The 14,440-nt window shown below is 38.8% G+C and overlaps 2 protein-coding genes across 10 annotated transcripts in view; one reads left to right on the forward strand and one right to left on the reverse strand.

The window, feature by feature from the left end:
• Window positions 1–14,440, forward strand: part of SLC17A1 (solute carrier family 17 member 1) — a 98,731-nt gene that overhangs the window by 53,578 nt on the left and 30,713 nt on the right. The window lies entirely within an intron of this gene.
• Window positions 1–14,440, reverse strand: part of SLC17A4 (solute carrier family 17 member 4) — a 37,547-nt gene that overhangs the window by 3,991 nt on the left and 19,116 nt on the right. For all 8 annotated transcript variants that reach the window (XM_042236810.2, XM_027958414.3, XM_060403412.1 and 5 more), the window contains 6 exons: window positions 13,712–13,917; window positions 12,930–13,163; window positions 12,761–12,848; window positions 11,998–12,084; window positions 9,531–9,649; window positions 9,244–9,405 (listed from right to left, as the gene is read on the reverse strand). In XM_042236810.2, coding sequence (XP_042092744.1) covers window positions 9,244–9,405; window positions 9,531–9,649; window positions 11,998–12,084; window positions 12,761–12,848; window positions 12,930–13,163; window positions 13,712–13,917 — 896 coding nt within the window. The remainder of the gene's footprint in view (window positions 1–9,243; window positions 9,406–9,530; window positions 9,650–11,997; window positions 12,085–12,760; window positions 12,849–12,929; window positions 13,164–13,711; window positions 13,918–14,440) is intronic.

Below are 14,440 nucleotides of genomic sequence, written 5' to 3' on the forward strand. Positions count from 1 at the left end.
AATACAACTACATGTGGAAAAATTCTCACTGAAAACAAACTGGAGACTGGCGGAAAGACTGCTATCCAACCAACACTGTAAGAAAGATCCACACAGAATTGGGTAGAAATGAAGAGAAGTGATCGGATCAGGACTTGCATCCTTAGGAGGGTACACAGAAGAGGGAGAATTACATAGGTTCGGAGATGCTCCCTGGGGAGTGAGTGGTGAGAACCGCATACTGAGTGCTACACCCTGGGGTCTGACACCAATAGGACAATTCCCCTTAGCTGATATTTTGAAAAATAGTGGGATTGATAGCCGGACTATTAAAAAAAGAAGAAAAAGAGAAACCTCGACTCCACTTAGGAAGAGAATGCACACACTTGCTTACTCCCAAAAAAAGGCAGAAGAAGCGGATTGAAACTGACAAGGACTCTGGCTGGCTTCCCACCACTGGGTAACACACATCAACCTGAGCAGAGCACCTGCTGCAGCCCCTCTTGCTCCCAATGCAGGTCCATACTGGGGAGAGGGCTGCCATGCCTGAGAAGAGTATGCAGTTGTGAGGGAGAGAGACAGCTCAGACCAAGCATAACATCTGAACATTGCTGGTGCCTATGAAGGCAGCAGATCAGAAGCTGTCCAGGATTCTGACTGGTGCTGGGACTACCACAGCCCACACCCCAACTCATGCCAAGCACCCACTTCGGCTCCTCTTGCTCCAGCACTGTTTCTCCCTGGGTGAGGGTGCCAGTGCTGGGAGTGGGGAGAGCACACAGAGAAGGAATGTAACCAGATCAGACCAACCCTCAAGGCTTTTGACCCAGAAACTTGGGACCCACCCACCCGCCCACCCCCACACAAACAGTGTGGTGTTGGCTGTCAAACTGAGGAGAAGCCTGGCTCACAACTGGCTCTTGCTGTAGCCCTTCTACCTCTAGTTCTACCTCCTACTCTTGTGATAGCTACCAGCAAACCATGGGGAAGAGTGACTCATGTTCAACATTGAACCTAGCTTTCCCACCAAAGACACTGGGCACAACAGACTGCACAGGGATGCTTCTACATAAGGACACCCCTTCAAGTTTGAGATAGGTAACTGTTTCACTTAATTTCATAGATACAGAGAAGATTAAGCAAAAGGAAAAGACAGGAATTTAATTCAAACAGCTAATGAAACAAATAATGTATCAGAGTTCAAATAATTAGTAATAAGAATGCTAATCTGAATTAGAAAAATAAACATAGTGATAATTTTAATGAGATAAAAAATATTTTTAAAAAATAGCCAGCCAGAACTAAAGAATACAATAATTGAAATTAAAAACATACTGAAAAGAATTAACAGACTAGATGATACAGAAGAATGCATATGTGATCTGGAAGATAGAATAATGGAAATCAGCAATCAGAGCTGCAAAAAGAAAGAGTTTAAGAGATCTCATGATTTGTACTACAAGAGTCCCAGAAAAAGAAGAACAAAAAGAGAGAGAGGTCAAAAATGTGTATATTTGATAAAATTGTGGCAGAAACCTTTCCAAACCTGAAGAAAGAAATATATCCAGGTACAAGAAGCACAAAGCATTCCAAACAAGATCAACCTAAACAGAGCCACACCAAGACATATTATAATCAAAGTGACAAAAATTAAAGATGAAAAGATAATTCTAAAGGCAGCAAGAGAAAAGCAGTTATATACAAGGGAACCCCTGTAAGACTATTGGCTAATTTCCTGCAGAAACTTTGCAGAAACTTCCTTTTGGTCTCAAAAGGAAATGGCATGATGTATTTTAAGTGCTGAAAGGGGAAAACCTGCAATTAGGATACTCTACCCTGCAAGATTATCGTTTAGAACTGAAGGAGAGAAAACTTCTTAGACAAGCAAAAACTAAGAGTTAATCAATACTAAACCTACCCAAAAAGAAAAGTTAAAATGTCCTCTCTAAGTGAAAAGAAAAGGCTACAACAAGAAGTTAAAATCTATAGGAAAGCATAAGTCCCACTCGTAAAAGAAAATAGTAAAGGCTGTAGATCAACCACTTAAATAGTCTATCATGAATATTAAAAGACAAAGAAATGTAAAATCAACTATTAAAAAAGTGAAAGGATAAGCATAAAGATGTAAAATATGGAATGTAAAAAATACAAAGCATGGAGGAAGGGAGTAAAATTGTAAATCTTTTAGAATGCATTTGAACTTAAATGACTACCAGTTTAAAACAAGTAGATACAGGTAAACATACATGAGCCTTATAGTAACCACAAATCAGAAACCTACAGTAGATACAGAAGAAAAAAAAAAAAAAAAAAGGTGAGAAAGAGAGAGAGAAAGGAACACAAGGATACCACTAAAACATCAAACCAGAAGGTAATAAACTAAAAATAAAGGAGTAGGAAAGAACTACAGAAACAACCAGGAAACAAGCAACAAAATGGCAATAAGTATATATCTACCAATAATCACTTTAAGTGTCAATGGGCTAAATGCTCCAAACAAAAGACACAGGGCAGGTAATTGGATTAAAAATCAATACCCATCTGTATGCTGCCTGCAGAGACTCATTTCAGAGTTAAAAGATACATACAGATTGAAAGTGAGGGGATGAGAAAAGATATTTCATGAAAACAGCATGATAAAATGGTGGTAGCAGCACTCATATTAGACAAAATAGACTTTAAAACAAAATCTGGAACAAAAAAACAAAGGAGATTATATAATGATAAAGGGATCAGTACAAGAAGATACAACACTTTCTAACGTATATGCAATAGGAGCACCTAAATATAAAGCAAATATTAACAGACATAAAGGGAGAAATTGACAATAATACAATAATAGTATTAACACATCAGTTACATTAATGGACAGATAATTCAGACAGAAAATCAGTAAGGAAACAGTGGTCATAAATGACACAATAGACCAGTTAGGTTTATAGGACATTCCATCCAGAAACAGCAGAATACACATTGAAAAGTTGCACTTGAAAAGTTCTCCGGAATGGATCACATGTCAGGCTACAAACAAGTTTCAACAAATTTTACAGGATAGAAATTGTATCAAGCATTTTTCCCAACCACAATGGTATGAAACTAGAAATCAATTATAGGAAGAAAAAATAGGAAAAACAAACATGTGGAGACTAAAGAACATTCTACTTTTTAAAAAAGTGTCAATGAAGAAATCAAAGTGGTAATAAGAGTACCTTGGGGCAAATGAAAATGGAACCATAATACTCCAAAATCCATGAGATGCAGCAAAAGCAATTCTAAGAAAACAATGAAAACATGACAACTCAAAACCCATGGGATGCAGCCAAAGCAGTTCTAAGAGGGAAGTTTATAGCAACACAATCGTTCCTCAAGAAACAAGAAAAACATCTAATAGACAACCTAACTTTACACCTAAAACAACTGGAAAAAGAAGAACAATAAACCCCCCAAATTAATGGAACGAAATCATAAAGATCCAAGCAGAAATAAAAATAAATGAAAGAAACAATACTAAAGATTAAAAAAACTAAAAGCTGGTTCTTTGAGAAGATAAAATCGACAAACCTTTGACCAGACTCATCAAGAAAAAAAGAATCACATCAAAATTAGAAATGAAAAAGGAAAGGTTATAACAGACAATGCAGAATTACAAAGGATTGTAAGAAACTATTACGAACAACTATTTGGCAATAAAATGGATAACCTGGAAGAAATGGACAGATGGACAGATTCTTAGAAAAGTTCAATCTCCCAAGACTGAACCAGGAAGTAATAGAAATTATTAACAACCCAACTACAAGCACTGAAATTGAAGCTGTGGTCAAAAATCTTCCCCCCACCAAATAAAAGCTCAGAACCAGATGGCTTCACAGGAGAATTCTATCAAACATTTAGAAAAGAGTTAATGTCTATCCTTCTGAAACTGTTTCAAAAAATTTCAGAGGAAGGAACACTCCAAACTCATTCTACAAGGCCACCATCACCCTGATACTAAAACCAGACAAAGACAACACACACACACACACACACACACACACAAAACTACAGGCCAGTGTCAGTGATGAACATAGATGCAAAAATCCTCAACAAAATTTTAGCAAACAGAATTCAGCAACACATAATAGAGCTCATACACCATAATCAAGTTAGGTTTATTCCAGGGATGCAAGGATTATTCAGTATATGCAAATCATTAACAAACTGAAGGATTAAAAACCTTCAATGATAATCTCAAGAGATGCAGAAAGAGCCTTTGACAAAACTCAGCACCCATTTATGATTAAAACTCTTGAAAAAATGGGCATAGAGGGAACCTACCTCAACATAGTAGAGGCCATTTATGATAGTACTGTAGCAGTAGTGAAAGTCACTCAGTCGTATCCGACTCTTACGACCCCATGGACTGTAGCCCGCCAGGTTCCTCTGTCCATGGGATTCTCCAGGCAAGAATACTGGGATGGGTTGCCATTTCCTTCTCCAGGGGATCTTCCCAATCCAGGAATCAAATCCATGTCTCCTGCATTGCAGGCAGATTCTTTACCAACTGAGCTAGGAGAGAAGCCCTATATATGATAAGCCTATAGCAAACATTATTCTCAATGGTGGAAAACTGAAAGCATTCCCCCTAAAATCAGGAACAAGACAAGGGTGTCCACTTTTACCACTATTAATTCAACATAGTTCTGTAAGTCCTAGCTACAGCAATCAGAGAAGAAAAAGAAAAGGAATCCAGATTGGAAAAGAAGAAGTAAATCTCTCACTGTTCGCAGATGACATGATACTGTACATAGAAAACCCTAAAGATAGTATCAGAAAATTACCAGAGCTAATCAGTGAATTAAGCAAAGTTGCAGGATACAAAATCAATGCACAGAAATCACTTGCATTTTAATATACTATAATGAAAATTAGAGAAATTAAGAAAAAAATTCTATTCACCATTGCAACAAAAAAGATATCTAGGAATAAACTTACCTGAGGAGACAAAAGAACTGTCCACAGAAAATTATAAGACACTAACGAAAGAAATCAAAGATGACATAAACTGATGGAGAGATATTCCATGTTCCTGGATAGGATGAATCAACATTGTGAAAATGACTATGCTACCAAACGCAATCTACAGATTTAGTGCAATCCCTATCAAATTGCCAATGACATTTTTCACAGAACTAGAACAAAAAATTTCACAATTCATATGGAAACACAAAAGACCCCTAATAGCCAAAGCAGTCTTGAGAAAGAAGAATGGAGCTGGAGGATATCAACCTTCCTGAGTTCAGATTATACTACAAAGCTACAGTCATCAAGACAGTATGGTACTGGCACAAAAACAGAAAGATAGACCAATGGAACAAGATAGAAAGCCCAGAAATAAACCCATGCACCTATGGGTTCCTTATTTTTGACAAAGGAGTCAAGAACATACAATGAGGCAAAGACAGCCTCTTCAATAAATGGTGCTGGGAAAACTGGACAGCTTGCTATATGTAAAAGAATGAAATTAGAACATACCCTAACACCATACACAAAGGTAAACCCAAAATGGATTAAAGACCTAAATGTAAACCAGAAACTATAAAACTATTAGAGGAAAACATAGGCAGAAGACTTGGCATAAATCAAAGCAAGATCCTCTATGACCCACCTCCTAGAGTAATGGAAATAAAAACAAAAGTAAACAAGTGGGACGTGATTAAACGTAAAAGCTTTTGCACAGCAAAGGAAACTATAAGCAAAATGAAAAGACAACCCTCAGAATGGGAGAAAACAATAGCAAATGAAACAACTGACAAAGGATTAATTTCCAAAATACACAAGCAGCTCATACAACTCAATACCAGAAAAACAGACAACCCAATCAAAAAGTGGGGAAAAGACCTAAACAGACATTTCTCCAAAGAAGACAAACAGATGGCTAACAAACACATGGAAAGATGCTCAACGCCACTCATTATTAGAGAAATGCAAATCAAAACTACAATGAGATCACCTCACACCAGTCAGAATGGCCATCATCAAAAAGTCTACAAACAGTAAATGCTGGAGAGGGTGTGAAGAAAAAGGAATGCTCTTGCACTGTTGGTGGGAATGTAAATTGATACAGCCACTATGGAAGACGGTATGGAGATTCCTTAAACAACTAGGAATAAAACCACCATATGACCCAACAATCCCACTCCTAGGCATATATCCTCAGGAAACCAAAATTGAAAAAGACACATGTATCCCATTGTTCATTGCAGCACTACTTACGATAGCTATAACATGGAAGGAGCCTAGATGCCCATCAACAGATGAATGGATAAAGAAGTTGTGGTACATATACACAATGGAATATTACTCAGCCATAAAAAGGAACACCTTTGAGTCAGTTCTAATGAGGTGAATGAACCTAGAACCTATTACACAGAGTGAAGTAAGTCAGAAAGAGAAAGATAAATATCATATTCTAATGCATATATACTGAATCTAGAAAAATGGTACTGAAGAATTTCCTTACAGGGCAGCAGTGGAGAAACAGACATAGAGAATAGACTTATGGACATGGGGAGAAGGGAAGAGAGAGTGAGATGTATGGAAAGAGTAACATGGAAACTTACATTACCTTATGTAAAATACATAGCCAATGGAAATTTGCTGTATGGCTCAGGAAACTCAAACCTGGGCTCTGTATCAACCTAGAGGGATGGGATGGGGAGGGAGATGGGAGGGAGGTTCAAAAGGGAGGGGCTATATGTATACCTATGGCTGATTCATGTTGAGATTTGACAGAAAACAATACAATTCTGTAAAGCGTTTATCATTCAAGGGGGGGAAAAAACAGTTCTAAGAGCAAAGTTTATGGCCTTTCTCAAGAAAAATCTCAAAATCTGGTATTTGAAAGAACAAAAAGTGTCCAGAGTCAGCAGAAGGAAGAAAATAATTAAAATTAAAAAGGAAATAAAATATAGATCAGAGGTAAGTAGCTATGGAAAAGATCTGTGAAACCAAAAGTTGGTTTTTCCAAAGGATAAACAAACTTGATAAAGAGCCAAGATTACCAAGAAGAAAAGAGACCCAAATAAAATAAGAAACCAAAGAGGAAAAATAACACTCGATACCATAAATACAAAAAGAAAAAAAAAATACAATGAACAGTTATATGCCAACAATTTGGACAATCTAGAAGAAATAGATACATTTCTAGAAACATACATGACTGAACCAAGAATAGACAATCTGAACAGACCAATCAGTAGTGATGAAATTGAATTTGTAATTAAAATAATAAACTCCCAGTAACAAAAGTTCAGGACAAAATGGCTTCACAGGAGAGTTCTATCAAACTTATAAAGAAGAGCTCATACCTACCTTTCTCAAACTATTCCAAAAAAAATGGAAGGGGTGGGGGAAACACTCCCAAATTCATTCTATGAGGCCACCATTACCCTATACCAAAACCAGATAAAGACCCTACAATAAAAGAAAATTACAGGCCAATATCCTGATTAATATAGAAGAAAATACCCTAAACAAGATATTAACAAACCAAATTAGATGATATAAAAAAGAATCATATCCAATTATCGAGTAAGATTTATTCCAGGAATACAAGGATGGGTCAGTATTCACAAATCAATCAATGTGAGACATCATGTTAACAGAAGGAATGGTAAAAATCACATAATCAATAGATGCAGAATAAAAGCATTTGATAGTTTAATAGCCATTCATGATAAAAATTCTTATCAAAATTGGGATATATCTCAACAGAAGGCTGAGAAAACAGGGCAGTTTGGGGACAGGAATGAGAGTAAGATTTTTCACCATATCTTTTTATATATATTTTAAATGTTATTATTTCAATTCCTAAATCGAAATGTTATTAAAGAAAATCCAAAATCCTTTGTTGTACATAATCCAGACAATGAAAAGGATCTCACTGTCAAATGGTCCAAGATGTTTATTTTACAGATGAGTATACCAAAGCCTGGAGAAGGAAATGGCAACCCACTCAAGTATTCTTGCCTGGGAAATTCCATGGACAGAGGAGCCTTGCCAACTATAGTCCATGAGGTTGCAAAGAGTCAGGCACAACAAAGAGTAGGCAAAGAGTTGTAGTGACAAAAACAATAACAAACCAGGACCATCAAGGTTACTGAGAAAAATACCCTGAGACCAATGGGACTCAAGACCGCTTGATTTCTCAAGCTGGGGAAACCCTACTGTCTGTTCTCAACTTGCCCTTCTAATCATTCCCTCATCACCCTCTTCCTCAGCCTTGGCTTCTGAGATTAAAGAGGCTACCCCACTTCACACCAGAGACCAATCGCTTCCAACAGTCGGCCTCAGGGTGTCTAGCTCTCAGCACTGGCATCCTGCTTGTCTAGACCTCCTGTCTCCTGATTCCTTTGCCTAGGATTCTGGTTTCAGTTACCTGATGCTGACTCCCCCATTCCTCTTTTGGGAAGACCCATAGCTACTGTGTCCTTGGGCTTTCTGATCTCAGGACCTCCAGACTGTTTGCATGTATGCTGTCTAGACTCTGACCTTGGGAAAGGTCAGTTCTTTGTTGACCACTTAGCATGGTTTCACCAGATGAGCCCCACGTTTTGTACAAAGGATAAAAATGAAACACTAATTCAGTAACCTAGTGAAGTGTCACTGACAAGTTAGAAGATGATACACCCTTCACCAATTTCAAGACACTCAGATGGCAGGAATTGATAGGCTCTTTTCAGCCATTCAGAGCATCTGTTCACTTTGTGAAAATGTGTACAGAAAAAGAAAATGTGTACATATTGTATAGACAGCAGTACACATGTGCAGTTTTCACACTTTTCTCTATATATGTTACACTGGAATAAAATGTTTATTTTCCACAAGTTTTTGGTACAAGTCCTATTTGGAACTTTATGTCCTTTTAATGTCATAACATTGTTTATGCTTCTCTGTCAGAGCCTTCTCAAAGGCAAATTTTTATTGTTTTATCACTTATGCTGCCAGCAGAACGTCTTGTTTGCAAATGTTGACTGGATTGAACATAAAAATTTCTGCATAGGTCCCTTAAAAAATATGCTATTCTATGAATGGCAAGTTGACCTAGAGCCATACCATTCTGCCCCCAATACGCAGTAGGACACGTTGAGTTGAATCAGAATTCAAGTGAATCAGGTATCATTTCCTCCATGAAGACCCTTGGCCTAAACATGTGACTGTAGGAGAGAGAAGAAGGGATTATATATAAAGCAACAGAAGAACAAAATGAGTTTTCTCTGTACTTACATCTCTGATGTTAGCTTGAAGTACAGAGGTGATGAATGTTGGCAAGTATGATGTCTGGACAAAAAAATGCCAGTAATCACTGAAGTAAAAGATGAGAATGCTCCAAAGTGGTAGTGATTTGATCATAGCTTTAGTGGGAAGAGACCAGCCTGGTGGAGAACCCTGGAAGAAAGTACATATCGATGTCAGATATGTATCTGAAGATCAGAGCTCTGCTCTGCTGAAGTCTTCACCACTGAGACATCCAGACAGACATGGGGAAATGGCAGAGGAGTTCCCCAGTGCACCTCTTGAGCCAGTGAACAGACGATATAGTCCTTCTCTCTAGTGCTAATAAATGGATGATTCACAGGGTCATCATAAATGACAGCAAACCAGAGAAAAGAACAGACACAGCCAATTCCACCTTTAAAAAGAAAAAAAAAAAAGGGTTCTACTTAGCACAGAATTGGACTTCTATCAGTTTGATTCTGCCTTGAGATGATTCCTGTCGTTAACATAATGGCCCCAAACTCCCCTCCTTCTTGCACGTATCCCTTGCTTAGGCTTATCATAGATGGAGGGTACTTCCTTACCACTTGACTTTTGTCTTGGCCATGTAGCTTGCTTTTGCCAGCGGCATGGGGCAATTCAGAGGCTAGGCTTTAGGAAGCACTGCGTTTTTTCACTTATCCTCTTGTGCCTTAGCCATTGGCATGGGAAGAACATGCTCCAGCTCTCTAAGGCAGATGAGAGACACAGAGAGCAGACCTGCCGAGCTGTCCCACAAAACTAAGAGACTAAATGGTTGTTTAAAATCACTGAGTTTGGGGAGGTTTTGAAATGCACTAGTAGTAAGTCTGTACATTGTTGCTAAAAGTTATTAGTGCGTTCATCCCATGTGCTTGAAAGTGCCCTCACTGTTGAAGTTACCAGTCAGCATCCCCCATGCTAGTCATGCTTCACAAAGTTTATGTTTTATTAAATCTTTTCTTATTTATCTCTAACTCTTAATGGTTAGCAGCAGTATATATAGTATATATGCAGCTGATTACCCAGGTAATTTCTGGATATAGAATGAAATTAATCCTCAGTAAAGAAATTGTGTAATACATACATTATTACAGTGTTGGACAACTCAACATTATTAGTATTGAGTGGAAACATTCATTCCCTTTTTAGAATCTTAAGGGGGTCGTCTTCTCTTCACTTGTTAGTTTGTTGTTTATACAGTCCTTCCCAAATATAGAACAGCCACCATATACAAGGCATTTTGCTACATGTTGAGAATAAAAGAGTATAAAGACATGATCTTGTCATCAAGGAACTTAAAAGCAAGAGGGGAGGGGAGTGAGAGAGATGAAAACGAGCACTGCTGCACGTTGAGGATGGAGGATGTTAACACTGATTCAGCAATATTTAGTGAGTTCTTATTTTATGTATAGTATTTACGTTTTTCCCAAAACCAGGAGCACAGTAAGCCTTTCCCAGTCCCTGAAAATTTTGTAACCTGCCCTTCTGAAATTTTCCATGACAGAGCCTTTGAAGGCTGATATGCTATAATATAGTAAACAATCTTCATACACTTTTATTCTCAGCAGAATTACTGACCTGATGTTATAAGAATCCTGGATCTAAGACTATTATCCTCTAATGAAAACACCAATGAGACCAGTAAGTTCCACTGGAATCAGGCAGTTTGCAGATGGGATTCCGGAAAATGTTCAAAAATCAAACAAACACAAAGATTAGCTGAAAGCATTTGGGAAGATTTCACACAGGGCTGGGTAAAGGCAAAATTGTGTGGTAGAATGTCACCTCTGGAACACTGTGATCTTCGGAAACTTTCCCAACATCTCTATATTATTGTCCACTCGTGAGCCTCACATGATCTGCTCTGTCCTGCAGCCTCCACTGATTGGCTCTACTCCAATCAGTACTTTACCTATGATTACATCATACTGGGTTTCCCAGGTGGCAGAGATAAAGAATCTGCCTGCCAATGCAGGAGACACGGAGTTTAACCCCTGTCAGGCAGATCCTCTAGAGAAGGGAATGACAACCCACTCTTGTATTCTTGCCTGGGAAATCCCATGGACAGAGGAGCCTGGCAGGCTACAGTCCATGGGGTCACAAAGAGTCTGACACACCTGAGCAACTGAGCATGCATGAAGGTCAAATTCCCATAATTTTCTGGTTGAGGTAATAACAGAAATTTAAAAGAATGTACTGAATAAATTTTTGTTGTTTAGTTGCTAAGTCGTGTCCTACTCTTTTTGCAACCCCATGGACTGTGTAGCCCACCAGGCTCCTGTGTCAATGGAATTTCCCAAGCAGGAATACTGGAGTGGGTTGCCATTTCCTTCTCCAGGGAATCTTCCTGATCCAGGGATTGAACCCATGTCTCCTGCATTGGCAGGCGGATTCTTTACCACTGAACAACTGAGGAAGCATTAAATAAACAGCATAACTAAAAATATAATCTCACTAAGACTACATATGCAGCATTCATGAAAGAAATCCCTCTGACGTCCTTTGTGGGTTCAATTTAGAAGCAAGAAGGAACATTATGATGCCTTTAAACTCATCAGGTTATTCTAGCTCTACACTCAGGATATTAAAACTTAAATGTCACTTGCAAGATTCACCATATGATTAGTTCTGAACATTATCTACTAGGATTTGGTTAACCATAGATGACCTGCATCACAGAAATCATGCCCAGCAGTCTCTATCATAAAACAAAATTCTGAGATTTGAAAAGCACAAACTCACCAAAGATATAGAAGACATAAGGCCATCCTATAGTCTGGCAGAGGTAACCACCGACAAGGAAGATGATGAAGCAGCCCAGCACTGACCCTAAACAGAAAATGTGAGGATGTTCTGGGTGAGAAGGTCAGACTTGAGACTCTAGGTGCTTCCTATAGACCAACGTCATTACAAAGCTAAGCTGCAACCCAGGCTACCTAAGTTAGATTCTGCTCCTTCACTAGTAGCTGTGTGATTCTGGAAAAGTCATCAGTCTCTTTGCGTCTCTTATTCCCTTATGTGTGAAGTGGAAATAATTATATGTTACTGAGTTGCAAGATTGCTTTGAGACTAAAATGAAATTAAAAGCACTTGCAAGAATGGTGCCCAGGAAGCATTTGGTTATGATCAAGAAAGATAGGATAGTTTAGGTTAGCTCCTGTAAAGCAGGGAGACAGAGTACTTAGGATGTTAAGGTTTGACTTCTGTTGATAGGCTGTGGCAGAGTACTCTTGGACAAAGCATAGTGAAAGTTGCTAAAAAGTCATGTCCAACTCTGTCCAGTCCACCCAGCGCCGTGTAGGTGTCCAACTCTTTGCAACCCCATGGACTATACAGTCCATGAAATTCTCTAGGCCAGAATACCAGAGTGTGTAGCCTTTCCCTTCTCCAGGGGATCTTCCCAACTCAGGGATCGAACCCAGGTCTCCCGCATTGCAGGCAGATTCTTTACCAGCTCAGCCACAAGGGACAGAGTATACAAGGTGATAATTACGGTATCACTTACCTGCTATAGCAATGGTGATGAGTTGACTCCTTTCTTGTGGTGGAGCCCATCTAGCCCAGATTGAATACTGACTTGTTAATAATGCAACCTGAAATAAAAAGTTGATTCTTGGCTATCTGAGGTCATTTTGGAACCTAATTCTATGTGTACTTAGAAAAGGTCTTGGTACCTGGACTATGCCTTGGATGACCCGTAGGACAATGAGCACAGTCACTCCAGTATCAGCTGCTAGTGGAGTGAAGAGGGCCAGGACTGAGGTAATAAACATGCAGGTACCAGACAAATACCTGGTTCCAAATACTTCAGCCATATAGCTACTGGGAATTGGAGCCAAGAATGAGCCATAGTTGAGTGAGCTGAGGATGATCCCCTGAATTTCAGGACTCCAGTCATACACAGCAGCCTAGATGACAAAGAGAAACTCACTGTTTGACTAGAGACTCAACAGTTTTTATCGTGAGGACTTAAGATACAAGAAAATGATTGGCAGTTCTCTTTCCTTTTACCTCTCTCCAATTCTTCAATCTACTAATTGTATCAGTAAAACCTAAATATATGCACAATGTACTGTTTCCCTTACTCACTTTCCCCAGCTACACAATTAACTGGGAACCTGTAAAGAAAGAAAACTTACAAAGAAGAAAGCATTATAGGCAAGGTAATAAAAAAAATATGTGAAGAAAGAGAAAATAGACATAAATCTGTAGAACTTACTTTTTGGTGATTTTCATCATTGTAGGGGAAGAATTTACCTCCACTAAATGCTAAAGATCTGTTCCTTTCATTCTAACTGTAATCCCTAGGTACACTTATAGACACTAGTATAAAATCTCAGATGCATATTATGCTTTTGTGTAATACGGTTCTTTGAACATAGTATATCTTAGCACATAACTCTTTAGGTCAAAACATTTGAGTCAAAGAAAGGATCCAGAGTTTCATTAAACTTACCACTGCCTTAGATTCGTTCAGAGTTTCATTCCAGTTGTCCTGGGAGTCAATGGGTGGCCTCTCTGTGGAGGCATTGGGTGAACTGGGCAGAGCTGTATTGTTCACCATAACTGGCAAGGCAATGCTCATGTTCATTTGTTGGGTGGAAATCGAAAGATTACACAGATGCAGGATAAGGGCTAGCCCATGTCGAACTGAACAAAAGCCTGAGACAAGAAGTACAGAAAGTCTTACAAAAGGGTGCTTTTGTCCCACCCTTCCTAAGTCTGGATGTGGAAGAAGATTGCAGTCTGTCTGTGAAGCAGAAATGCAGAGAGAGCAGAAGTGACTCTGTCAGTGTTCAGCAAACACCTGTACCCCTTGGAGTACGGGGGTGGGGAGTGGATAACTCCATCAGAACCATTACTTAAGTAGAGACTTGAAGAATATATGGAATTGGCCAGAGCGAACAAAAGAAAGAGTTTCCCAGTCAGTGTCCTGGCATGTGCTGATGAGAGCAGGAATAGAAAGAAGTAGACTTAGAGAAAGAATTAGCTGAAAGTTGTGATTGATTGAATATGGATAGTAAGAGAGAATTTCTTGGAAATGATTCCCAAGTGCCCCCACTTGGACAGCTGGGATGGCTTTCAGTACCAAATGTAACCGGGAACATGGTAGATTAATTATGTCCAGGGGCTGAGAGGAAATGAGATTTGAAAGGAAGGTTAATTAGACCACAGAAGTATTTAA

Source organism: Ovis aries, chromosome 20 (assembly GCF_016772045.2).
Source record: "Ovis aries strain OAR_USU_Benz2616 breed Rambouillet chromosome 20, ARS-UI_Ramb_v3.0, whole genome shotgun sequence".
NCBI lineage: Eukaryota > Metazoa > Chordata > Mammalia > Artiodactyla > Bovidae > Ovis > Ovis aries.